The sequence below is a fragment of the Nestor notabilis genome, unplaced genomic scaffold, assembly GCF_000696875.1.
Source record: "Nestor notabilis isolate BGI_N333 unplaced genomic scaffold, ASM69687v1 scaffold1423, whole genome shotgun sequence".
Taxonomy (NCBI): domain Eukaryota; kingdom Metazoa; phylum Chordata; class Aves; order Psittaciformes; family Psittacidae; genus Nestor; species Nestor notabilis.
This window is the reverse complement of record NW_009922140.1, coordinates 22,469-50,464: the sequence shown is the minus strand read 5'-3', so window position 1 is coordinate 50,464 and position 27,996 is coordinate 22,469. Positions and strand designations below refer to the sequence as shown.

Sequence of the window (27,996 nt, the reverse complement as noted above, 5' to 3'; positions counted from 1 at the left end):
TCATAGTTTTTAGCTATTTGCTTATGGCTATAAAATTTTATCTCACTTCATCTTTTGATAGTAATCCCTCTAGATCTACAGTTCATTGGTGGTTCAGACACATCTCACAAACCACATGGCAGTTGCTCTTTCAAAGTCTCTAACCCTTTGGCATCCAAGCTTCTCACTGCAGTAACAGCTGTGGAATAGGAACCAGTAAGACTCCCATGCAACTGCACAGTAATGGAGGGGAAATGCGGGGATATGGGAAAGATGCAATCTGGCTGTATCTCCAGACTGCAGGACTGGTAAAGAGCACTAAGGATCATTCTGGGGAGAGGTAAAATACGTAAGTTCAAGAGCTGAGTTTTAAACAATTTCAAAAAAATTATCAACAGGAGGAACATCATCTCGAAGTATCTGTTTCAGTACTTCGATACGGTCCGTGTAGGAAAGGTCAGAACTACTACAGCTAGGACAAGAAGTAAGGAACTTGTTCCCATTGTTTACTAATGAAAGTTTCTTGTACTTTAGTTCATTTTGCATATGTACAAATACCTGCTGGCCTTTGTAAGCACCTTAGCATTTGTGTAATAGCTCTAGGCAATGACAGTTATTGATAGCAGTATTTAACAGTATTCTTTATGAAAGGATCCTTACACAAAAAAAAAAAAAAAACCACAAAACATCCCAACAAACAAAACAAACCAAAAAACAACCCACAATAAATGAAAAGGTACATACCTGCAGGGTCAAAAGGCAGGATTTCTCCCAACATCCCAAACACTCCATCAGTTTGGTCACGATTCGGCCATGTGTTGTTTCTAGGTCCTTGTGGTTTCTGTCCTAACATCTCTGACATCATATTGTCCATATAGCTGCTCACAAGACCCAAACTGTATAAATCAGAGCTTAAATCTGAAAAACCAGGATTGTTCCACTGGTTTATATGAGACAATCCAGCTCCAACAGCTTGGGCTGGCTGCTGCGAAGAATTAGTTATCCATTTGGCAGGTACACGTTGCTGTGGTCCAATTGGTTGAAGCAAGTGTTGGTAATACTGCATTTGCTGCTGCTGCTGCTTTTGTGACTGTTGCTGTGACAAGCCTTGCTGGGAAGGATGCAGTGGCGTGTGAGAGACAGACTGTGGTTGCTGTTGTACAGTTCCTGATTTTTGGTCTGCTGCTGTAGAGGATGCAACAGAGTTCCTTCTTTTCACCATCGGAGAAGTCTGCTGGGATTTGCCCATGTTAAAACCAGACAAGAAATCTATAACATCCTGCATTTCTTGGTCAGTTGGTAAATTCATACCTTTGTCATCCTTGCCATCATCAGGTTTGAAGAAGTTGTCCCGTCTTTCAACTAGAAACCCATTCACTAGCTGGTTATTTGTGCTCTGAACTGACTGCAGTGGATCTGCAGTCCTAGGAAAGTTACCGATGTTCAAGATGCTCTGTAACCTTGCGTCTACGTTAGTGGGCATTTTAGCTTTCTCCTCTGAGTTGGAACTTATGAAGACATTTTTGGAAGGTGTACTGGGGATTGAGTAACTTCCAGTGTTACTTGTACTGGTGCAGGAAGTTTTTTTTGTAAACCGTGAAGTCAGTTTTGAGAACGTCTTTTGCAGACCACCTGAAGATTTGCTTCCATTTCCGGATGGCATATCAACTTGATTCCCAAAGTCTGAGATTTCACGCTGTAACTGGATCTGAATACAAGGCAAAGCTTGTTCCCTGCATCAAAAACACGTATGTCAAACCACCTTATACATAACTGAGTTAGTACTTCAGAGGAAAACATGTATTTGGGTAGTAGCTAGTGGAAGAAGCAAAACCAGAGATTGCTGAGTTCATCAATTACTTCTTACGGTGACAATGCAAATTATTACTAGTATTTGCAATAGCATTAACTGTTTTCATTAAGAAATACTAATTGTGCTTCAAGATGTAAATGGTGACTAATTAAATAAAAATCAAGTATTTTTGTAAGAGAGAAACAAGTATTTTTGTACACTTGGATAAGCTGCTGGTTTGGTTTCAAGAAGACTGCAGTATCTCTGTATGTACCCTCAAGGTACCTATGTAGATCACCAATTCCCTGCACTCAGTTTGACCACTGTTTTCCCTTCCTGATGAACCAGTAATATTAAATTCATCAGTACAAATCTTTCAAAAATGATGGCTTAGTTTAAATTAGGACACTAGCACATGAAAGCATAAGGCTCAGGAAGAGATGTACCTTCCTTCCTTCCACCTGTGTATGTCGAACACAGCAGTGTAGAGCACATCTACTAGCCCCAAAGTCTTCTCTGGATCCAGACTCCTCTGTAGCAGAGACATTGTTGCTGGATCTTCTTTCAGACACCTGTAATCATTAAGTTTAACTTAAAATTTAAAATTTTAGGGTTTTGTTTACATTAGATGATTTTACCATACTAGTCAGATAATAAAAGACCAATTGCTGCACTACGTCTGCTACTACAGAGCTGTAACTAATAAAAGCAGCACAATGTATGGATGCCTGAGGGTTCCTAAAGACTATGCCTGCAGCCTTGGTTTCTTTCTACTGTTGAATATACAGCTAATCTAACTATAAGAGTTACATAATTTATTTTAAAATCATGATTAATGATTAGCTTTTTAGCTGAGCAGGAATAATTCAGGCAGAGAGGAGTGCAGATCCACTCTCACTGTGTGTCAGCAGGAGGAGCTCTTCCAGAGCACACGATCCCTGGCTCAAGCACTCCACATGATTTTAGTTCTTTCATAATAGAGCAATTTACAAGAAGAGAACAGAAAAGTGCCAGTTTATAGAGGAATTAAAGATGTATTTGTATAAACAGACTATCAGTTGACTCGCACTTCTAGACATACTATTGGTACCACTAGTAACAGGCTCTCACTAAGGATTCAGTAGAATGCACTGTGTTGTACTGAAATTCCTAACACTGGACACTCTGAAGTAAGAAAGAAAGGAACTGTTCTAAGTCCATATCATTGTTTCAAAAGGGAAGAAATCCTCACCTAAACTGCAGATTAATCCTACCGTTCTTCCCTAGGCAGTCAGCTAAACTGGCAGGGATAGAGTCTCTCAGACCACAGAGTGCTGCGGTTCATGACAGTGCTTAAACAGCTCAGTGAAGAAAGAGCTAAAACTCTCATATTAAACTCATCTAACTCCTGGTCTTCCTGGGGCAAGAGCTGTGAGGACCTGCTGGGAAGAAGCATAACAGGAATACTACTGGACTATTATTTTTTATTTTTTAAACCTTCATCATCAAGCTTTTACTTTTTCTTTTCTAAGTATGTCTGAGTGCACCAGCACTTCCCCTCTTGCATTGCCTCCAGAGGCAGCACAAGTACAGACAGATAAAGAACAACTGTCAGCCTGTCAGGAACCGTACTCAGTTCCAGATGAAGGAACTTAAGGAAGATATGCTATAAATGCCTACTATTCTCTCGTCCACTTGTACTGCAATATTTCCCCCTATATATTTCAGTCATAGCTAACAATATAATCTGCAATACAGTATTTTTATTTACCAAGTTGATGGAACTTGCACCACAATTCTGGATCCTTCTAAACTTATCTGAGGAGCATAAGCTTCTTTATTTTCAATCTGTGCTGTGTCCACAACCACCTAGCAAATAAAATGAAAACAAAAGGGAAACGATTTTAAGAATTAGTTCAAGATATTTTATCACCACTGTAGTCAGGATGCAACAGTTTCACCTATATGCCATGTTACAGGTGCAAAACATAACCAGATGAAGACAAATCAACTCACAAAATCATTGTAAGTTTATTTCTTTTTAAAAAAGTAAATTAAAAAAATAGTTTGATCAGTAGCCTGTATTTCAAGGACTTAATTATTCTCAATTGCATACTAGAGTTACGCGTCATAACACAGTTACCAACTACGTTACCTAAACAGCTGGTAGTCACCAGTGGCTTCATGTAACAGACCCTACATTTGTGAGGTTTGGCACTATTAGTACTTTAATAGCTCTCAAACACCTATTTATCAAAATATTTTAAATAATTAAATTGCAGTGCATGGTATGATATAGACAAGTAGTATAGACTCCGAAACTCTTCACGGCTCACAATTCTTAAGAGCCTCTCTCCCCTCTTAAGGTTATAAAATCCCACACCAACTTTTCTCTATCTAATGGAACTGTACTATTACTAATTCCCTATTATATAAAGGGAAGAAAAGTGACTGTTCAATTTGTGAAATTCTGAGCCTTCTGTATGACATCATGAAGATATACGGAAGATAAAAATCTTGAACAATGAACCTTCTGTCATGAACCTTTCTTTTTATGGAATGGAGGAGGAATGGGTTCACTTAAGCTTTAACACCAGTGATAGCAAGTTCCATATTTGGTTCTTGCTTTCTGGTTTTGTCCAGTCTGCACAGGTCGGCCTTTTTGATCATTTCCATAATCTCCTATTTTGGTCATGCTGAACCAGCAGCTTTTTGGCAGCCATCAGCAGTTCTTGCTTCAGTGACTAGCAGATTAGCTGTACTATTTATCCTTGAAATGGGTAAAGTCCTCTGGTATAAATAAGCCACAAGGGATATTACTGGCTCTCTTGCGATCATCCTACACTGGTTCTACTTCTAACTGGTTGTCTGCTACTGGTTATGAAGAAATGTGAAATATGAATAATGCCAAGAGTCTCTTCGCTTGCTTTAACAAAGCCATCCAATGACACTCTAACATAATTACTTCCCACCTGTTAGGTATTTTAGCATAAGGCCTTAATTTTCCTTCAGTTGACTCTAAGCATTTGTGCAAGTTTATTCGAACTTGCAAAACATGTCTAAGCACGGTGACAAAGAGCCATGCTATTATCCACTCACAAAAATACTTCATTTAATAACAGGGCAACTCCATTTCTTTTTCTCCCTGTATTTGTACCATCTTAATTCTAGGTAATTTGGTAATCTGCAATTCAGCTATACTGCAATTATAATTGGGGTAAGAAGAGATTACTTTAGGAGTGACTGTTCTCAACTCCTAAGAAAAAATGCTGTCTGCATCTTATTTAGTCATAACTAAAATTCTGATTTAGCAGACATACATTAGCTTCTGGTGCATGGCAGTGCTCACGGTCTAGGCTTTGCTGGAGGTGCCATCGTCCATCTATCCCATCCCCCTCCCCCCCTTCCTTTCTTCCCTTTAAAAGCTTTACACCTCTCGACATTTGGTCAGAGTTACAACATCTGGGATTTAAACATTATTACAAGATATAGGGTTTGCAATGCATGTTTTTTGCACAGAAACATCTACTAGCACAAAAAAGGATGGCTAGAGACTTAATTAAACATTCTTTTCATGACTCTGCATGATGCCAATTCAAAGTTTCATTTCTACTCATCCTCTGAATTCAGCTATTTTAATACACATCACTTATTCAAATGTGGAGATTTCTTCAGCTGACCCAGATCTGAAAATACAAGTCTTAATATATACGCTAAGGTAAAAACTGCACTTAAAAGAAGAATATTTCTTATGTTAAAACACAGAAGCCTAAAATAAGCAAGCAAACTAAGTCACATCTCATTGTGCTTTCCAATCTTAGCGAGTTTGTTCTTAAAGGTATGTGGCAAGATAGACTAAAGACAGCAAGACTGTCAAGCAATGTTCTCTTTTAAATTTGGCATTTGAATGACATATTTACACACAATTCTGAACAAGTACAGACAGCTTAGTTTCTAAAAGCTGTAAAGCAAAGGCTACATAACTCTGTCCCATGATTCACTTATCCGAGTTCTACACAAAATAACCTTTAAAAATAAACACGTTCTCCCTCCCCGCCTGGTGGGTGCTTAGAGGATAGCTTCCTGTGCATCAGACATCTATTGTTCTTGTTTTACAGGTGCTTCCTCTCTCATTTCCACCCGAAGAATGCTTTAAAGAAGCAAATTACAATTTCTCATCATTGCATGAGGCTACATAGAAGCATAATTGAATCTTGTAAAAAAATTATGGTATGTAGTTTATAAAGAAAAACCTCAACCCTCACACCCTTCCAGATTGTAACAAATCAAAGAGAGAAGGAACGAAGGAGAGAAAGCTGGGAAGTATTTCGTCATGCAGATAGCTCATTACTACATCTTTGAAGATAGAAACCTGCTACTTTCAGAACCTGAGGTTCATGCAAAAAGCTTTGGAGACATCCATGATTTAACACAAGTAATATTCCATATATCAGCACTGTCATTTGGGAGAAAGTGTAAGCAAGTTTTATGCTGACGACTATCTGAATGTTATGATAAACCTGAAGAATATCACTGCTTTAATTAGCAGGTCTAACTAGTTATGTCTAGACTGGGGGACATCAAGACATTTTCAGACTCCTGAGTTCAAATGTGCCTTGGGCCACTCCCCAGATCTCATCAGGGCAGGACTTGGGTGTGCACAACACTGAACCCCCCTGGAAAGGAAACAGTGGGAGGTGCACCATTCTCCAAGGCATTCCTCATCTAGACACTTAGGAGCCAAGAACTCCCGAGTTACAGCACACTCCCATAGGGCTGCTGAGAAACAGTTCCTTTCTTGGCCTCATTTCCCATCCCTTGCTGCTGGCTCCCAGCATCCTAGCATGACCAACAGTAGGTGAAGACACAATCCCACTTAACCATAGTCCTCTTTCTAGTTCTTGTACTTACTAATATGTAATACTTTTTCCTGGAAAACACCTCAGTAGAAATTTGAACAATTCTACTATTCCACAGTTGCTTTCTCTCCCTGCAAAGATACCAACTTCTTATGCCTCTCTGCAAAGCTCCTTTACACAGAGTGGTTCATGCACTACCATCTCCCACCCCTCAATTCCTGTATCACAGTGAAGTCAGGATTGACAGCAGGTGCACTGCTGTTGGATACTGATGGTCTGTCCCTTTAATTTTAGGCCACCTTTACATGAAAAGACACTTGAATTCCACTCTGATTTGAACCTACTCCTCTAACAGATACTAATATCTAGTATCAAAGGAATGCTGAGGTAGAAACACCTGACAAATTTATAATTTACCATTTATCATTCACCATTATTGAAGATCTTGTCAATAGTACCAAAAAGCATATGGTTTAATGAACTACAACAGAAGGTCAAAGTCACATAATCAGCTGTGTGATTTGTTTGAAAAATGTGGTATTTACTAGGTATGTAGCAATATGGATCCTTTAATCAGAAATTAAAATTAGTTACAAAGTCCTGACGGCTTGCCATCAGCTCGAACAAAGAATCTGTATATGAATCAACAAGAAGCATTTAGATTACTGTAGGTTATAGATGATTCAAAGAATACTTGACAGAAACTATCATAGGCTATGGTGTACCTTGATACTTCATTTCCTTCCTATCCTATTGCATTCATGCCCCCATTTTGTCCAGTCAAATGAAAACTCACATTAGTCCAAAAAAACCCACCTGTGTCTTGAATGACACTTTATTAAATGAAGATATTTCAGTAATTAGTTAGGGGAGCACAAACACATTTTCTTATAGAGTATGTTCCAAGCATCTATCTTTAGCAACTGTTTGAACACTCTAAAATCCAAGGGTTTTGTTTCTAAAGAACATGTATGTCAACAGCAAGGTATTTAATTGCTCTGGGCTCTGTTGGAGATGTCAGGTAGCATTACTTGGTGCGGAGGACTTCCTGGCTTATGTCAGGCAGGAAACCTAGCTTCCATTCAAAGCAGAGAGGAAATTAAAAAAATGGCAGCTTTTAAAGCTAATCTGAGAGAAGTGGGGAGAGGAAGGGGTAGGAAGGGTGTTCCTTCTTAACATGGTCATGTACAGATTTGAAAATCTTTCTATTTCACTACGAATTAGAAGTTTCATTCTTGCGTTCTATCTGGTAAACAGAGAGTACAAAGTAAACAGTACATTCTCCTGTTCCTGTCAGCTACAGATGAACTTGCGTTCTGTAAGGATATATTTTGCTCATAAATCAAGTTAGCTGCAGCATTAAAAATGGAGAAACACAAAGTAAAACTCTGGAAATTAATTTTAAAATATCCAATTTCTCTTCAGGATGTTTAAGTAGCCCTTTTTTTGCTAAGCCTATTCATAGTCACTTACCAGTCCAGCTTGGCCAAACAACAATTGTACAGCAGTTTTGCAGGCTCCTCGCCAAGTGGAAGGGCAAACCTGATTTAGTACTTCAGTAACAGGAGAGTCATCCCGTGGTGTAAGTCCATTATGGCATCCAGCTTCCTTAATCAGCTGCAGCATCGTGTGCTGAAAAAATAAACACTCTGTCATACTAAATAGATGATTCAGAAACGTTAACACCAATGCTTCCACATGCATTTAGCATTGTTTTACACACTTTTCAGACAACTGTAATGTCTGTTACGTCTGAACAGTCTTGTATAACTAGAAGAGCTCAACTGCAGAACAGAAATATAGAAGATCATCTCTGCTATTTGGAACACAATACTCCTCCAAAATCATAAAACAGTATTTTTGCTTAACTTGCAGAACGCTTTAATCAAAACTACAAAAAGCACTGCCCAGACAACAGAAAATTAGCATTTTGAGCCACGGATGGTTTCGACTCTTTCTGGAGCAAAGAACTGGGCTTACTTAAAAAAAAAAAAAAAAAAGGTGAAAATTCTGATTCAAAATGCCCAAATTACTTCTAAATGGACATCTTTTTCCATTCCTTCACACTGAAAATACAATTAACTTCTCCACAATTTTCAATTATTTTTAACAAGTGGTTAAAGTTTGTAAGAAGACATTAAGAGGAGCTTTGTTATGAATACTTCTTTTCTAAGTACCTCCTTAGCGCTAGGCTGGGCCAGACTTATTCTGGCACCAGAGAAAAGCTCTGAAGTGCATCACCTAGTTGAGCCACCTGCAAGGGCTCACGTTCCCCTCCACTTCTTGATACCTAACCCATCTATTGTCAAAAAGATCACAGAAGCTTCAGTGCCTCCTATATTTCTATGCTGCTTTCAGATAGAACTCAATTTTCCCAGGTGGTTAAAACGTTATCAGAAGCAGGTGTGGACCTACAATGTTATCAAGAACTTGTTTCCACAGGAAGTCAGGCTAAAAATATGCTCTTTTAAACACAACTTTGGCACTGATTTTCTACGGGCAGTTGTTCTCTGAAGTTTAAGGAATTCACTTTTTTTTAACCCTTCACTCCTGTGGTTAGATCCAGATTATTACCGTTTTCAGCTTTAGGTTTTCTGCTGCAGACTCATTAAAGGATATTCCTTTCAGAAAATGTGATCCTATCTGAACAGGTACAGTGGGCAGTTCACACTGAATGGGCTGAGGTGGAGTCTGTCTCCTTCCTGTTTGCTGGGCTTCAGCTTCACTGCAACAGCCCTGGAGCACAGAACAAATCCATTAGAAGAAATTAAGACATTAGAAAATCTTAATACGAGTCCAATTTTTTTGTTTGAAATAGTTGTTTTCTAGGTGAGCAGGGATGAAAGACAGAGCAGGTTTAGCAGATCCTACCTGAAGACTTGCTTCAATAGCTTTCGGGTTCAAGTGGAAGCCAGCCTTCATTGCATATTCACAATGGCCTAAGCTCTCCAAAGCCACTTTGTAAGCCTGACATTAAACAAAAAGTTGAGATAACACGAACGTATCAGCAAGTAAGCAAGCAGTCATCATGTCTGGCTACATGCATAAGAATTGTTACATGGATTTACCCTACTCAGTTCTACAGCATACACACATTTATCATATAAGATTCCAATACTGTAATTCTCAAATACCTCATGGCTGCCTGCAGTACATATTTCTGCAGTAACAGAGTCCTTCCCTATTTCATTCCTTGGCCCACTGACTGTACTACATGCACAGGAAAGCAGCAGACTTTAAAAACTACCTGCAAAGCACTGTCAATTTTCATGTTTAGCTCTTTGAGCTGATGCTCAGGGATTGCCACACTCTGTGAGCAGAAAAGTTGCTGAACTTCAATTCCTGCCAAACAGCCATCACAGCCTCTTTCTCGCAGTCGAGACGTGGCCTGTAATGCAAAATAAAAATCCAAGGTAAAGAGGTTCAACATTAAACCAGGTCAAGCTTAATTAAATTTTAAAGAGGAGAAAAAAACAAAACAAAACAAAACAAAAAACCCCACAGAGTTTAAAACATTATAAAGGAGATGAGAAGCAGCACCTGGTGGGAAGGATCCTGGGGAGATTATTTATTATAATTTATTAAATCTCTACTGCTACTTTGAAAGTACAAATCTCACATAATTTATATGGCATATAGGTGTTGGCTAGTGACTTCATTGTTTGCTTTTACTATTTCAGCTCCCTCTCAGGACTAAGGACCCTGTTACACAAGCCCACATGATGACTGTTATTACCAGAGGAGAGACTTAAAACTTCAACATAAAGGGTATTACTTGCCACAGAAAATAGTTTAATCATGTGGACAAACACTCCTGTGTACACAGCATATGCTTTATAAAATTAAAGTTGATTACTGTGTTGCAATTTTAGAAGAGCCATACAAGACTAAGATCAACTTAGCACAGCAAGAGAATAGCTTTATGTAGTATGATTTTGAAAAATAAGAAATATGAAAAGCCACGTATCTAGTTTTAACTGTAAAATATTCCATGACTCAGTAGGGTAAAACAAAAAACTCGCTCGCAACTGCATTTAAGCTTGGAAAAAGCATATTCTCCAGTCTGGGAAGGAGTCTTGCTCTAAAGCAGGATGTTGAAATTGGGGATTTTTGGTGCTACAGGCCATTGCTCATCTCATTGACACATACAAAATCACATCATTTTCCAAGTGAAAAAATCTTAAAAGGGGAAAATAGTTTTGAGCTACTGACAAACTATTGTCTTAAACTTTATTCTGAAACAGCAGTGTATTCTCAGTCAAGGAGGCTGGTTTCATATGGAAATAATGGATTGCCTTCCTCCACAAAGTTAATATTTGGGAAGATTTCAGTATTTCAAATCTTCCTTCTATCAAAATGACTTGTATATTAGTCTACCTAAATTATGACAGATCGCAGATTTTTCTTATGCTATCCTAAAACCCCACACAAATACTTCAGAGAAGTTATTTTAGTCAATCATAAAAATTGAGAAGTTTCTTCTATTTTTATTCTAGGAACTAGGAAGAATCTGTATTTTTCTCTTCTCCTCCCCATGCATGTTTCATGAAGGATTTGATTAGTGTAATACTTATATTAATCTCTATTTCAAAATACAGGTTTTATTAACAGAAATAGCTGAAGAGGGCTGTCAAGGAGGTAGAAGGGAAAGTTAAGGACTCAGATTCTGCAAACCCAAGTTTCATTTTAACCACATTTTAAATAAAACTTGATAGCAATGGCAGGACATTTCTAGAAATTGTAACAGTTTTAAGGAACTAAGTATACTAAACATAAAATTAACTATTTTTAATGGAAAAGGAGTACAGCTATACCAGGATTAGGCCTGTTACAATTATCTGTAATACACCTAAAGGACTCCCAAATCCTTATTTTATCCAGGGAAATACATTTATGCTGCAGTAAAAATTACAGTTCCTCTGCATTCATAATTCTAAAAGAAACTTGTTTGCTTTCGTATACCTTGCACATCCCAGGTTGATAAATGGAAACCTTGATAAGATTTCCAGTCAAGATGATTATAAAAAGCCTGTGTGTGCTGCCAAATTGGGCTTCAAAAGCACATGCTCCAAGTTACTTGAATTTAAGGAAACTGTGCATGCAGTGTCTGAAGCCATTTTGGTCTATCAGTCTGCAGACTTTAATAGTGCAAAGGAAAGCAGAAAAGCTTTAGGCATAATATAAATTATTTTTCATTAAGTTTTTTGCTGTTTTTGCAAACACTTTACCACTTCTGCCAAACCACATTTGAATGTTGTTAATTCATTACTAACAAAAAGCTGCTTCCACTGTTTGTGCACTCCTTATATATCACAAAGAAAACTGTACACAGGGCAGAAATGCTGATCATAAATCACCATATAAGCAAAACAAGTTTTAGCATCCAAAACTAACTGCATCATGTTCCCCACTTCAAATGTAGCATATCTTGAAAATCAGAGACTTCCTTTATTAGGGCATCCAGCCTAGATCTGTTTTTCACTAAACCTAACTGCCATTTCACTAAATATAATGTAACTACAGCAAGACCTCTGTACCTCTGCTGCTCCTCTCCATGATCTTATTGCATCTTCTAGCTCATTTGTGGGGCTTAAATTTGAGGTTCCAGCTCCACTAACATTCTTTCTCTCCTGGGCTACAGCTTCAGCAAAGCAAGAGTGTGCCACTGGCTGGACTTTCTGCAAAGCTTGTGACAGGAACTGAAAGTGGACCTGCATCACCGTCAAGAAACATCGCCCAAGTACCTGTGGGAGAAAAAATAAAGCCATTTCAAGCAAATAGAGGATTTCATGGAAGGTTCTCTTCTGCTTTTGTTCAATGTCTGGGGTACTCAGACCTTTTTTTCTATTAAGAAAAACCACTTGAGATCATAAGTAACACTTGATATTTAACCATTTACTTAGAATAAGGTAAACAGCAAGCAAACATTGGTTTCTACGAATTAAAGGGAGATTGCACTGATCCCATGTAATTTTTACTTCTGCACTCAAGTTATGGTTATTTGAAGAATGAAAAACTTGTTCAGTTACTTAGCAATACCGAGCACATGGAACAATACAAAGAGGGGAGTAGCATTTTATCACAAGGACAAAGCCAACAGCAAAACCCACCTGCACATAGACCTTGCTGAATTTATGCTAGAAAGACCAAAGCAAAACAAAAATCCGAATAATTTTAAAACGTTATCTTTAAAATCAGAAAAGTTTAATCCAGCAGTTTATCTTCCAAGCAGAGCAATAACCAGCAATAAGCATGAAAACATTTTGCCACGTAACGCAGTGGCAACACAGTGCCATTTTTAGAACATAACAGTGACTGCAGAATGCACGAAGTTGCAGCCCTGTCGCTCGCATTGTCTGACGCGAACTGCTAACACTGGCACAAATCCGCTCTTCAGACTATTTCACTGAAATGGGTCATGGAATACTCACTTGGAAAACCTGAGGAAAGGCAGGGAAGTGAAGGGCTGCTGGTGCCTCCCCGTACTCATTGGGCTGAGGGCAGCACCAGCATTGTGCTGGGGAAGGGGGTACCACCTGTGTGCCACAGACCGCTGCCCCCTGCACGCTTCCATCCGCATTTCTCTCCCTCTGTCATACCAGTGCTGATCAGAATTATGACCAAAGACAGGCATATGCCTCAGTTACTACAAACAAATCAGATCACACAACTTGAGCATTAGGCACAGCCACACCACCAGTGGAAGACCAGACAGGAGCGCAGCCACCCAGAAGGACAACCTGGAGAGCAAAGCAGCACAAACAGGAGCACTCTGTCTACCTTGAGGGCCACGGTCTAAGCAGACCAAAGGTTACCACAAAGCACAGCTACAATGCAGCAAAGCAGCAAGTATTTTCCAAATTAGTGGACAAAGTATTTAAAAGCTATTCAGTGTTTTTTTAATTCTGTGATGGAGTTTGTCACACAAAGTGGTTTAAAATGAATATTTGACTTTGATTTATTAAAAAAAGACTTGAATTCCATTTCAGGAATAAATCATAAAATACACAGATAATGTACAAAGCCATTATGCCTCGGAGCAAATAAATCATCGGGCTTATTTTCAGCTACATTCTTCTGGAATAAAAATATTCAGACACAATGATCTTCCTGGCAAGACTGTAGTCACATGAACAGTTATATGCATTAACTATCTACTTCAGAAGAACCAGTGGTGGCAATGCTATTTTCCATTGCATCCGGACTCCTTCTGACATTCCATTCTGGTTCAATCACTTCCCTTCTTTGTACAAGGCATGAAATTAAACATTTTTGGTACTTTGATTGACCTCTGAAAGGAGTTTGCCTTATTAAAAAAGCAGTCAGCAAATGATAAAGTAAAAAAAAAAAAAAAAAAAAAAAAAAAAAAAAAAAAAAGAACAAAAAACCCTCCAACTTTCCTAGCTACAAGGTTAGAAATATTTATAAGAAAACTGTTGATCTGAATATTTCTGTGTACGAAGAATGCAGTTCTCAGGGGAAGAAGAAACTAGGACTCATTAGGAATTTCAAGACGATTAAGTTTCAAAGAATATTTAAGGTACAGAGGTTGAAGTTTCCCCTGCCTGGGAATAATGCTCAAAATAAACAAATGGTTTAGTTTTTTTTAAGTGGCAGCACACAACATTCCTAGTATAATTTATAATGTTAAACAGTAAAGACAAATAGTAACATCTGCTTTACTGAACTCCTATTTTGTTCAAAAAAATAATCTATTTCAGTCTTCCTCCGAAATGGGTAAAGGATGGTTTTAACTGCTTAAATAAAATCCAAGTGGTGGAGGATTTTTGCACTGTTAAATGCTCACTGCAGATGCCAAACTCACTTTGCTTTAAAGTTCACTTCTTGAGGATTTTCTTCCAAAGAGCTGGAACTATCTTAATGGGGGAAAGAAGTATAACCACCCTAGTTTAACAAATGCAGCCAGGGCTGGCCAGCAGTTACTGAAGTGTGTAAAGCAACATATTAAATCTCTGTTGCAAAGCCTGCAGAACAGTATTAGCATATGGATATGGGTTTTTCCACAGATAGACACACCACCATTTCTTTTTACAAGGTTATTTTTTCCTACTTTCCCATGCAGAATTGTTTGACTCTCCTACTTCAGACCATAGTAAGAACAAACTAAAAACCTAGAGACTACGTAGTAATCAAAGTGGAATCATCACAGGTGTCAACTAATAACTTTTTCTTGGTAGTGATGTGTTTTCTTAAACCATTTCTCAGAATAATTTATATTGCACATACAATGAGGTCTTCAGCTTGCAAGCTTTCTGTCCCAAGAAACATGGCTCTAGCACCTTTACTTCCTTAATGTTATCAGGCAGAACAGCTATCTATCTTAGCAGGGAATAACCTTACCTAAAGGAATCTGTCTTCCTGTTTAGGCAGTTGGAAGCAATGGAACTTTCTGTAGAGGTCTCACTTCAGAATCCCTTGTCTCTGAAACAGGTGATGAGTTTAATCAAACTGGTTATCTACAAACAGGAGCATCAGGTAGAGATGCAGTATTAGGTTCATCTGTACCATACCATCCTCCTAATGGGGGCACACAATCAACTTTGGAGTATTTTGCTGGACAAAGTACACATAAAATTGCCAAATTTTATTTCTAAACAGTGATGTCATGCAAATTCCCTGGCAAACAAATTTTACACAACAGGTTCTTTAAAAAAAGAACACTACCACTAACAAAGTTAGCAAACTTTATTATCAAATCTACATATCAAATCTATATCAAATCAGTGTCAGTCTTCCAGACTTGATACAAACACTGACATGCAGTTCCAATTACCATTTTACATAGTAGATTTTCTTTTTTTTTTTTTTTTGGGGGGGGGCAAGGGGAGATACGGCTATTTCCCTAAGCAAACAAAATACTCAAAAAACCAGACCACCACAACACGCTTTTCAGTGGTTTCCTACTACCTCCTTTTCCCCTAGCAGAGTTCTTAATGGCTTTGGTAACAATAAGCCCTGTGCATAACCCGTCTACCCACTGAAGAGTCAGCTTAAAATAGCAACATAATGAAGCTAACAAGGAGGTATGACTCAAACTGGTATACCAGATGACGAGATAGCACCCTTTCCCACATACTACTGAAAGTGTGCAGAATATTATTCATTTTTACTATGCAGCAGTGCCCTGCACTTTGCAAGAGTGATCTCATGACCAAAACACCTCTAAGGGAAGACACAATCCTGCTCATTGAAGAAGTGTCACCTACAAGACAAACTAGATTCCAGCAGAATTACAGCTACAGTATTAGCAGACACGGGCAACCTGACAGACTCATTTCCGCTAACAGTCAACCAGCAGTGTTAATCTGATATTGACAGCTACTAAAATGTCATGATCTAGCAAAAAAGCATTTAAGTGTTAAGCATTTTAAAAATAAAAAGCCATTAAAATGTAGTACTAAGTATTTCTGAAGACAATGCTAGCAGATCTGAGAGCAGATGTTGAGACTGTAGAGCAAGACAAGAGGACAATGGCATCCCAGCAAGCCATAGCATTTTCTACTGATTTGAAGCAGCTTTTTGCTACTGACAGTTCCTCAACTTGGAAAAGTCTGAAGCCAATCCCTGCAAATCACAGGAAAGATAATGATAATTTTAAGAAATTTATTTAAAACTGGGCTTCACAATGTTTGCTAAGGACAGCCTACATTTTACATTTACTCAGACATTTTTGTCCCACAAGCTTCTTGATTAAAAATTTTCATTTACTTTATATAGATAAAAGCAAAAAATTATCTCCATTAGTACAAAACCAAGTGTCCAAGTAAATATTCTGTGTCCATTCATGTTTCCTTTTTGTTGTCATTACCACCGCTTTTAAGACAACACACAAACTCCATGTAGCTAAACCAAGATTCATTCTTCACATTTTGCAGTACTGAGGCTGCTGCAAAACTTCACAGAAGATGAGGAAATACACAAACTTTTTTCCAGTTTTAATTTCCCCCTCCCCCCCGGATTTCCTTTAGCTCTTTTATTAACAGAAGTGCAGCTTTACTGCAGTCTTCCAGCTTACAACAGAGCTGGAAAACAACATAAAACACACTCTTGTTCCCCTTGATTTCTAACCTGTTTCTCACCCATATAAGCACAAAACACCTGAGAATTCAAAGTTTTTTGAAAGGGGAAATGAAAGGCAGAAAACAAAAATCAGCATTTGCATTTCTGAAATTAAGAAACCTTGGGAAACTCCATCTGTCACCAACACTTTGATCAACAGAAGTCACCTTCTTGCACATCCTGGCAGGCAGCTCTGAACTAGCAAGCTTTGTTCACAGCTAAAAAATAGTAAATGAATTAAAACCCTCACCTACTGCTGCTACAGTCCAGGCCACCTCACCTTTCTTTTAGTCCAAATCCAAGTCACACACTGAATGTTCATCAAAACCTGAAGTGTTCTTGATACTGCCTGCCCTGGAGGCTAGAGCCCACTACACTAGTTTAAAAATGTGTGGCACTTTAGAAAAGCTATAGCTCTCTGCTAAATTTCTAAAGCCAAACCTGCTCTGCTTGTATTTCTCATTCTTACCCAAGACATACAGGCTCTGATGAGGCAGGCTTAGGAAAAGTGTGTCTTTCTTAGATGGGCTCATGCATAGAAAAAGCCTCATTCTCATGTCGTCCTCATGAATTTGAGGTTCTGTCCTCCCACCCCACCATGAAGTACAACTCATCTCCTACTGTTTCCGTGCTACCCGACTCCATCCCTCGTACAAGAGGCTTTGGAGTACCTCTTGACAGGATATCGCTGAGCTGCCACTCAGACACTCAACCATCACTCAATCACTCAGTTCTTTCTCAGAGTTGTAAGTTCTTTCAGTCATCACTACAGAAGCTACAAAAGCAACTTCAGATATTACTGTATTTCCCTCTTGTATTTTCTAAGGAAACAATTACACTGCCTCTCACACTCCTGGTCCTCAGTTTCCCTGGTCAGTGAACTCTGATGAAATCAAGCAAGACCTTCATGTTTTTCTGTTTCCACTGTGAATTTTTTAATCCTGGTGATAGTTTTAAAAAACCTTAACTTTTCTATAGATATGGGGGGAAAAAACCCAAACCACACTTTTTTAAATTAAAATTTCAGCATAAATAGCTCACTTTTCAAACCACAGAAATGCAGAGTAGGAGAGGCTCTTGAAGGTCATTCTATTGTCCCAAGGAGGAATTTCACCTGGGTTAGTTTTCCTAGATGCAGGTTTAACCTGTTCTGTAAGTTATGCATGATGGAGGCTTCTCACCCTTTATACCAATCTACATTAGTGCTTCACTAACACTACAAAGTATTTCCACAGCATCTAATATGAATCTTGCCTTCTGAAATTTAAATTCATTACTTCTTGCTCCACCTTATGTGGACACGAAGAACAAAACAATGCCGCATCTTCTGGCAGATTCTTACATACCTGAGCAATTCTGATTTTCCTTCTTAGTCTTTTCTTTTTGTAGTCAGTCTTTTCAGTTTTTCCTCTGAAGTCTTATTTCCTGGATGCCCAATTACTCGTTACTCTCTGATGTCTCTCCAGTTGCTCACTATTTCTCTAAGTACCACAGCAGTGGTGCATGGGGGCACTGTTGTGTTTAACTCCATAATAACCAATGAAGAAAGCTGAATACTTCTTTCACAGTTCTTGCAGGTTACAGTCATGTTAAATGTGACAACTGCCTCTTTGCAGAATAGCAACAACATTGATTTATTATTTGCAACCACACAACACTGACTCCTACTCAGCATATGACTACCATAAGCCATAAAACAGTTCTTCAGAACTGCTTCCCAGGGGCTCCACTTCTGAGGCTGAAAATGTCTTTTTAAACACTGTGACATTAAATTTTCCCCTCTGAATTCTATCCCAAACTGAAAACTCATTTGTTCAATTCAAGATTATTTTTAATTCAGCAGGTGTTCCAGCATACTTGTATCACATGCTTTCCATGTCACCTACAAACTTAAATATATTCTCTATACTGACCTGCCAAGGTCCGTTTTGACAGTGAGCAAATGATAACTGCTTCCTGGGCACAATCATCCAACTACTTTGCCCAACTACTTTGCCCATATACTTAAGTCATCTAAACCATGCTCCCTGGCTGACTTACAAAACAACCATTTGAGTCAGTGTCAAAACCTTAAATTTCACTGGTTCTCAAGCAAAAGCAGAACACAGTATTTGTCCCATTACACAAAAGTTCCCACAAATATTGACCTATATTTAAAAAAAAACCCAAAAAAAGCTATACGCAAGATGTGGAGCCTTCCTATACGTAAAGGCTTACAAGAATGCTGGAAAGGGACTTGTTGCAAGGGCATGTAGGGATAGGACAAGTAGGAATGACTTTAAACTGACAGAGGGGAGAGTTAGATTAGCTCTTAGGCAGAAGTTCTTCCCTGTGTAGGCGGTGAGGCGGTGGCACAAGGTGCCCAGAGTAGTTACCTCATCCCTGGCAGTGTTCAAGGCCAGGTTGGACGGGGCTTGGAGCAACCTGCTCTAGTGGAAGATGTCCCTGCCTGTGGCAGGGGACTGGAACTGGATGAGCTTTAAGGTCCCTTCCAACTCAACCCACTCTGTGATTCCATGGTAAAAGTACAATGACAAGTGATCAGTTTCTACAAGATATGCCTAAAATCAGAACCAAGCAATCCAGCTGGTTTTGCCTGCGTTCTCTTTACATTTGTTCCTACCGCAGACCTGCCTGTTGAGGAAAGCATGGCAAGTGCACATGGAGCTCACGAACATGGATTTGGTCTATACAAGGTAAAGCACGGACCAAAGCAAGTTTCTCTACCTTTGCTTTAAGCTGGTAGGACACACAGCCAACTTGAGCAAACAACGCTTTGCTTTGCTGATGAACAAACTGCTGAAGAAGCACTCTCTCCACAGAGTGTGTAGGGCAGGGCCTGACTTAGCACCTAGAATTGCTTGACTAGGTTATAAAAGCAGTATACAAATACTATAGCTAAAAAGAGTGATGTTATCAGATTGCCTTCAAAAATACCAGAAGACATGTATAACAAATACATAGCAAATCTTAATTCATTCTATACTAAGTATATAACACTGAAAAAGTAGCATTTCTTATTATGATTAAGTACTACAAATAGCATTCTACTTAACTACTTCATCCATAAGTTGTCAGTTACAGAAAGCAGATATACACTGTGTGTATAACATTTATCCTCACAAAGTTACCTGAAATCTACATAAAAAAATAAGAGAACCCAAACATCAGTCTTCCACTCAGGATGAAGTTCTGTAGGAATAACTTCTCAAAAACTGCTGTAAAGTAAAGAAATATGTCAAAACATGAGGAGCTACTTAAAACACAAGGGATTCACCTGTGATTGTCACTTAACACTGCATGTTATGTAATTAAGACACTTATTACAGGAGAAATACCCAGAAATACACAGCCAGGTATAGTAAGAGTTGGGGATCCTCTTTTAACTTCACATCCTCTGAATTCTGGCTGTTGGGCACTCGCTGCCAGCATATGGAAATTATAGCAAAGTCAGGACAAATTTTTACAATACAAAATGTAAAATGTCTCAGTCTAGCATGGCATTTTCTTTTTAAGCACAACAGCTCAAAAAGACAAAAAATGCTTCGAAGAGTGATAAAACATTATTTCACACCAATTTCAATCATTAGTCAAGTAATACACAGTTTTACACAAACACTGATGACAATACGCTGCTCCCCAGTGTTCAGGTTTCCTCTCAGAACGGATAATACTAAGGAAAGTATAGGCTGATTTAGAATATAATGGCTAAACATTGTTAGAAATATTAGCTAACATGAACCAGAAAACTGTTCCTATCTAGCTGGTTTGGAGCAGCAGGGCGCTGGATTGGTTGGGGGTTTTTGTTCTTGTTTTGCATTATTACTTTTAAACTAAGCATGGTCTCCTCCAAGAAGAAAGATGTTGTTGGATTGCTGGTTTTAAGATTAAATCATATAGAAGATTATCATTTAGAAATATACAGGTGAGACAATATAATTGTACTTCGTCTTTCTTACTTCACTAAATCTTTAAATAGAGTACAAGTTCTTATACAGAAATACCTATTAAATACCTAATTCAACAGCTGGAAGTCAGGCACTGCAAATGACTTACTACTTTCAAGAAAACATAAGAAATTAAGAGTTTCTCTTTTTACCAGCATAGTCCACATATACAAAGCAAAGCAGAGGGAACTTTCGGTGTAGAAGTGATTTTGCAGAGATGCCCAACTAAGAAGAAACGATACAAATTCACACGCAAAACAGTATCCCCCGAGGTAACTTACCTCAATGTCTTGTAGGCTGAACTCTTTTTGATCTTTAAAGTTTGCAGCTCCTGCACTCAGTTCCATCAGCATTTTTGCTATTTCTGGTTTTATTGCTGCTGTGAGTCGACTTGCTGCTTCCATGACATGTTCCTGCACGTCTTTCAGTTGCATAGCTGCCTTAGAATAGTGCGAGTTCCTAAATACACTGCTGAAAAGGTCTGTAAGGAAAGTGCTTGTACGGCAAAACACATTGAGTGCATCCAGGTATTTGGAGATTCCCTGCTGGATGTCTGCAATCGGAGTCGTATGGGACACAGGGTGGCTGCAGCCGCCCGCAGCAGCTGAGGAGACCAAGGGAGATGCTGGGGATGTAGATGCCAGCGGTGCGCTCAGGGTCCTGCCTAGCTCAGGCATTTGGTACTGCTGGTGTTGCTGCACTTTTTGCTTGGACCCGCCAAGCAAAAAGCGCCGCTTATAGTCCATTTTGCTTTCTTGTGCACTACAGCAATACATAAGTGAGTGCTTGTCCAAAGATTCCTTGAATTAACAATCACGTGTCAAATTCCTTCCTCAAATATATAGTTATGTACAGTAACAGTGGAGGACTGTGTACACAGGTTTCACAAAAGGCATTTCAAAAAGGCAAGCGTCTGTATAATCTGTATCAGCAGTGAGAAAGGCAGCAGATTTGCTGACTTCGTATTTTCAGTGTCCAGTGCAGCCCTGCTGCGGTTAAAACTGTAGTCAAAAAGCAAGCCGATGTATCTTAATAATGCTCTGTCTCATTTGGTTTTCCACTCTGCGCACAGAAAAGCAACGCTGGAGCAGAGAAGCTACCGCCTACAATTTCTTCATGAGCATATTGTTGTCACTTGCTCTTAAGTCTACAAAAGTTATTCTTGTCAATGCAAATAAAAGGTTTAGAAGCAATAGCTTAATACGATTTTCCCATCAGTAATATCAGGAAAAGTGGAGCAAACCACCGATCAACAGCGATTCTGAGAGCAGTGCAGAGGCTCCTTCCTTGAAAAAGCAAATCCTTATGTCAGCAGATCAAATATCTTCAAATGCCTTGACAGATCCAGTCTGCCAAATTAGTTCACTTGTAGTGTCTCTTATTAATACTGGAGGGGGAAAAAAAAAATCTGGACTGTTTACAGAAGACTTTGCAAGTGTAAGCTATTAAAAATTAGAGTGTTTATTATTGCAAGCCTTCTTTCCCCTTCCTTGTTTGTTGAGGTAGTTGTTTCCGTTGTAACATTAAGAAGTGGTGCTTCCACACTGCATTTGCCCTCAATTGGAGACTCAGAACAAAAATGCACAAATGTATTTGTAAGGCCTCTAGGTCATTTCCTGTGAAGGAAAAAAAAAAAATAATTTTAAATGTTACGGAGCAACGAGAAAGTTTAAGATTAACTCCTGCAGTGTCCCGGTTTGCTTCTCTAGGCATACGATGTCAACTACATGCAAGACCAACAGGGAGGGAGAGTTGTGATGATAGCATAAAAGGCAGTTGCATGTTGTTGTCATCCTGCTAAACTCAACCTGCTGAATATTTTCTTATTAATCCTCCATTCTATATTGTCAAGACTAAAGCTAATCCCCAGTGCAATCCTTATACAGTTAAGAACAGTGGAAGGCTACTAATGCAGAGCGCACAGCGGGAGATGATCACATTTTCTAACCTCATCCTTTTAAAATAAGTTAAGAATGAAGTCAATTAAACCTTTTTTCATGCATCATAGTTTACTGCATAAATCCAATGCTCACATCCACTTCAGTAATTTAGTAAATCAACAGGTACAGGTCCTTCATTTTTTTCTCAGTACAGAATCTATCGTACTCATGAATTACATGAGGCAGATCTGCCTAAGAGACTGGCCTAAATAACGCTCTCACCCAGACACAAAAGTAGGAAGGAAATACTGCCCTGCTCCTACTAGCAAACTGAAGGTGCAGCTGAAGAGCCAACAGTGCTTTCTTGAAGGTATTTGTAGGAAGGCAAACAGAGACTGAACAGTGAGAAAAAGGGTCAGTTTGCAGCAGGAGACATTCAGGGCCAGGCTGGAGGAACTGGAGCTTCTGGAAAAGGGCATGAAGATTTTTAAGCCCTTCCCCTTAGCCAAACACAGCTCTTAACTAGACAGGGCTTGGCATCTCATGATCATGTTTACAGGTAGGAGTCATACACCCATACAATGGTCACAATTACCCTAGGAGCTCATCTATGTGTCTTTATATAAATATTTTATATAAACACACAATATATTTACACACACATGTATGACAAGATTTTTTTTTAATATCTATGAGTTTATATCTTGTTACTTAATCCCACCACCATCATCTTCCTTTCTTCTGTGACAGAGTCAGAACTGCACTGACCTCATTAACTCTCATCTCACCAAGCTAGGTTCAGGTGGCAAACCCCAAACTAGCGTCCTGAACAGGTAGCTTTAGATTCGTACAGCGTTCCTTGCTTTGAGAGAGGAACATTCTATTTATTCAGACTGCAAAAGACACTGATTAACAATGTCAGGACATTATCAGAAGGAAAGCATAATACGGAGAAACACTATTTGTTCAATCAGTGTATCTAGTCCTAGCTATTAATCACACTTTAGGCCACTCACTCCTTCTCCTACACATACACATAACTTTGTTTGATCAAATAAGTACACCTTCTCCTTACTGTAGCAATTGCAACACACAAGGCTAATATCAAACAGTAATTCATAATTTTTTTTTCCCCACAGCACTTAAAAGATAATTGAGCTATAAGAGGAAGGACACCTTTAATTCAACAACAAAATTTTCCTTTAGCTATTATATTTGAGATACAAAACCTGTATTAATATTGTCAAAATACTAGCGGAATAAAGATTTTCAGTCAAAATTTATTATTTCCACCTGTATGAACAAACAAGATGTGAATTCATTCTCATAATGTGTTTTGACATATAGATATGACAGAAAAATCCCACGGATAAAGAAGCAGGCGAGAGATAGCAGGACAGAACAACATATAAAGCTGATGGTCTCCCACCCACTAAAACAACAGACACAAGTTTTTCAGGAAGTTGTTGCTGCAGATGGTTCTGTTTCTGAGATCTAAACCAAATATTCTTTTGTATTCCCACTTTTGATAAACATATAAATCCCAGCAAAAATTCCCATACACATTTCAGCATCCCTTATTAAAATACTCTAATTACTTTCTGTCCTAACTACTTTATACTTCTCTCAGTATTCACACAGAATGAGTCAAAATGTAATAATCCCATTAAAACCAGAATTTTCTTGGAGGTCTTGATATCATATGCACAGCTGAAAATATTTTTCTCCTTGCTCACAAACTATAATACCTTACAGAGAAAAGCATGAATAAATTGGTTTCTTGACTACATTTAAGTGTAGACAAAACACGTGTCAGTAAATTTATATGCATTGTGTACCTACATTGGTGATTATTTTCTCTAAATAGACATGAACTTCATATTGCAGAGGAACTTAAGAAACACCTAAATGATAATTACTGCAAAAAGTAGAAAAAGCTAAAAGGATGGTTTCAAGTTACGCAGCACTGAATTAGACAAGCATATTAGAGAGACACCACAATTTGGTACTTACTACACATGAAGCCTTTCAGGATCAAACTAAGCCATTGAACTTATCATCTGAAATGGTCTGGTATTTAGGCAATACATAAAACTGCTACATTCTAAAAGAACATGATAAAAAACATTATAAATAGAATATATAGTATAAAAAACAAACTCCACACTGAACACTATCCCGTTGAAAGCTGTAAAACCCTACTGAAAAAGCTCCCCACATTGTTTACGTTCTCACTTTAAGGAGAGAGTGCCATAGTTAACTGCTACTAATTGAACTATTTGAACTTCATAGAGAATCAAGAAGACATCTCCATGAGTTGCTCTAAAAAATGGCCACACTTGCACAGAGGAAACAGAAACTGCATTAAAATGAGGGTGTATGTGAACCATCTTCACTTCTGGTTTTTAAATCTAACAGACAAAATTTTTTTGCTTAGAAACTTCCAAAAAAAAATCAAAAGCATTTTCTCCAGCTTCACTGATTGCAAGAGACATAAATTATCAGGGAAGACTTTCAGACAAATGGAATTTGGCACCTCCCAGTTTCTGGTTTGGACCATCAAAAAGGGGTCTAATCCCCAGCCGAGACTTTTGGGATTACCCTGCCAGCAGAGGAGGCAACTTTCTTCCTGAATCAACACAGGAAATTGAGCAGAGGAAGTAGTGAGTAAAATGTGCAAGTCTATCACTAGGTAGTTTAGTTACACAATTACCCATACTGTCAAATTCCTTTCAGCCAACTCCATTTACCATCTACGTGAATGCTTTGCAGGCCATTCCAGCTAAAATTGTTTTGCTTAAGAAAAGAATAAAAGAAAAAAATACTCTTTAAAAAGGGTTCTGACCCCAATTTTAAAACCTGCTTGCAAAGGTATTTTTTGTTAATCCTGTTGTCTTTTCAGTGAACATGCAATATAACATAAATGAGTAAGATGATCCAAAATACTTGAGATAAATCTTTTGACAGTAATATTTCCAGATATTGTATGTTGGTTTTAATTTTATGAGATACAGGCTGCAGGATGAACTTAGCACTGCAAGCACTATTCATGTAAAACAATCAAACATGAAAGCAACTAAATTCAATTAATGTCTAAAAAAAAGTAACTCCAAAGGAAACAACCCAGAACAGCCAGACTGCTTACCAGGAAAAAGGCTGAACAAAGCCTACTGCAAGGCCAAAAGGCCAGCAGGCTGCTACAGCCAAGGGCCTCCTATTGAGAACACACCAATTCCTTCCCACATTTAGTTACACAGATCTCATGCAAATCCAAAGTTACCTTCAAGTTCTGCTGTCACTAACGTGTACATCACATCCATCATCTGGCCAGGCAAGCCAAACAAACATGGCTACCTTAACAAAATAAAAATATCCCAAACAGTCTTTGACATGTAAATAGCAAATTGGGAGCAGAACGGGGGAAACCCATACACTGCTTCCTGAAGACCAGTCTCCCACTGTCCCGACGACTTGCTGACTCAGAACTTAAAAAAACTTACCAGCCAAGGCACAAGCAACATCAATTTCTGTATGAGCACCTCACAATGCAATACCAACATCCTGGTCAAGGAAACCCTGCAGCCTAAAGCAGGGACCCCTGGCTGGGAATGATATCCAGCAGTGTATCACACTGCAGGCTCTGCTGCTGTGCTCACCTTGAGCCCCACACTGGCAAGATGATGATGACAGCAAGGACAGAAGAAACACCACCAAGGGATTGCGGAGAAGGCAGCAATGAGAGGCCCAACTATAAGAAGGTTTCAAACCAGCAGTCTATGCGGAAGCACAGACACAGACAGTAAACAGGAGAAGCGGAAAGTCAGTCTCAGATAGGTGCGTTGTAGACTGTTCCAGTGTGCTCAAGGCACCAATGAGCCATTAAAACAAAAAAATCTTCATCTGAAGGGAAGCGCCACAGGCTGTGTGTTGTGTAAGAGGTTCTTTCTTGCTTATTCTCTAGGCTACTAACTGTAGGTAACAAGTGAACTAAGACAGATGGTGGAAACTCCTCCAAATAAACTTTTCAGGAGCTTCATAAATAAATAGGTTAAGAAAAAAACAGTCAAATAGTCCCAACTACTTTTAGAGCAAAATTTTCAGACAGACATCAATATAGTATTCTATGGATTTTTAACTGGGAGTTGATTCATTTTATGCTATCCCAAACTAAAGATGAATTATATCTACAGCTCTGGAGTATGTTTAGCATTTACAAAACATATTCATTTAAAAATACTAGAAATTGGAATTCACATACCAGGTATTCAATATAAAGACTATTAGAATTTTGGTAACACATCTCAACCTGAGAAATTAAATTCTGACTTCCACTACATCTCCAACACTCTCAATTAATACACCACACCTATTAATATTGAAACTGCTGTAAAAATGGCAACTGTATAATAAATTCAATCCATCCATAAAGAGAAAATGCATAAAATTAAGTGTGGGGGCTCTTAAAATTTGTTTTAGTTTTTATCTTGGACATAAAAGTCTTCAGAATAATATAAGAACTGAAACTATGTTCTAAAAAATTAAACTTTCCAGTCAACAAGAACAGCCATCTCCAAGTAATGCTGACTGGCAGAAAATATGCATTAATCTCTGACATCAGCTAAGTTATTTTGCACCTGTAACTTCTTACCAACACATCAGAAATACTTAAAGCATGCAAGTGCTTTTATAGGAGCTGACAAGTATCATTACCTTCACCATCAGGGCAAATGAGGCTCACCATTTCCCAGGACTCACTGCACACAGCTGCCAGGATGCAGGCACACGCCAAGAACCCAGCAGCCTGGGAGCACCAGGAGGGAGAGGACACAGTCCTCGGATCTCAATCGATGGGCAGACAACACCCGACACCAAATGCCAATAGCTTCTGGTCATGTGTCTGTACTAAGGCTACAGAGCCAGAAAGGAAAACCAGCCTTGCTTTTCCAGGCCTTCCTAACAGATGGATGGGCTGCAGCCACTAGAAGACCTGGGTATCTCCTGTATAGTTTTGGAGGTTTTACAGACGGGTCGTTTGGTTTTTAGTCATCCAAGTTGTAAAAATCTCCTATCAGAGGAGGACAGGGGGAGAAAAGGGAAGAGTGACAGAAATAGCCTGTTTTACCAATATCATTTTAGTTCTTGTTAGCTCATGAATTGCTTACTGGGATTCCTTTTTGGCTGCTTGCCCATAACAGTTGGAGGAAAGAAACAAAACAAAAAAAGTAGGCAAGCCAAACCTTCTTCTGCTGAAAACATCCCCCTGCCAAGGTCTCTCCTTCCTGATACCAGCACCCCACATGCTCTGGCCTGCTCTCGTGGCTTCTCCAGGGTTAGGTGCATGTCAATAGCTACAGTGTCTTCCCACCCACTAGTTAGGGACCATAGCTCATGGCAGATACTCTACAGGGACTATGTAGTTCATGTAGTTTAACTAGAATCATCAAGGTGAGCAACCCATTTAAATGTATATAAATCTAAGC

General features: G+C 38.7%; 1 protein-coding gene across 1 annotated transcript; it reads right to left on the bottom strand.

Moving 5' to 3' along the window:
* Positions 1-723: 723 nt before the first annotated feature.
* On the bottom strand, positions 724-21,592 carry KIAA0355 (KIAA0355 ortholog; the record flags this gene model as incomplete). The annotated part of the gene is made up of 9 exons (XM_010011462.1): positions 20,918-21,592; positions 12,147-12,353; positions 9,857-9,997; positions 9,481-9,576; positions 9,184-9,345; positions 8,083-8,241; positions 3,522-3,619; positions 2,218-2,343; positions 724-1,712 (listed from the first exon to the last, which is right to left on the bottom strand). Coding segments are annotated over exons 1-9 (2,473 nt in total), but the record flags the coding sequence as incomplete, so codon positions are not given.
* Between the last annotated feature and the right edge of the window lie 6,404 nt (positions 21,593-27,996).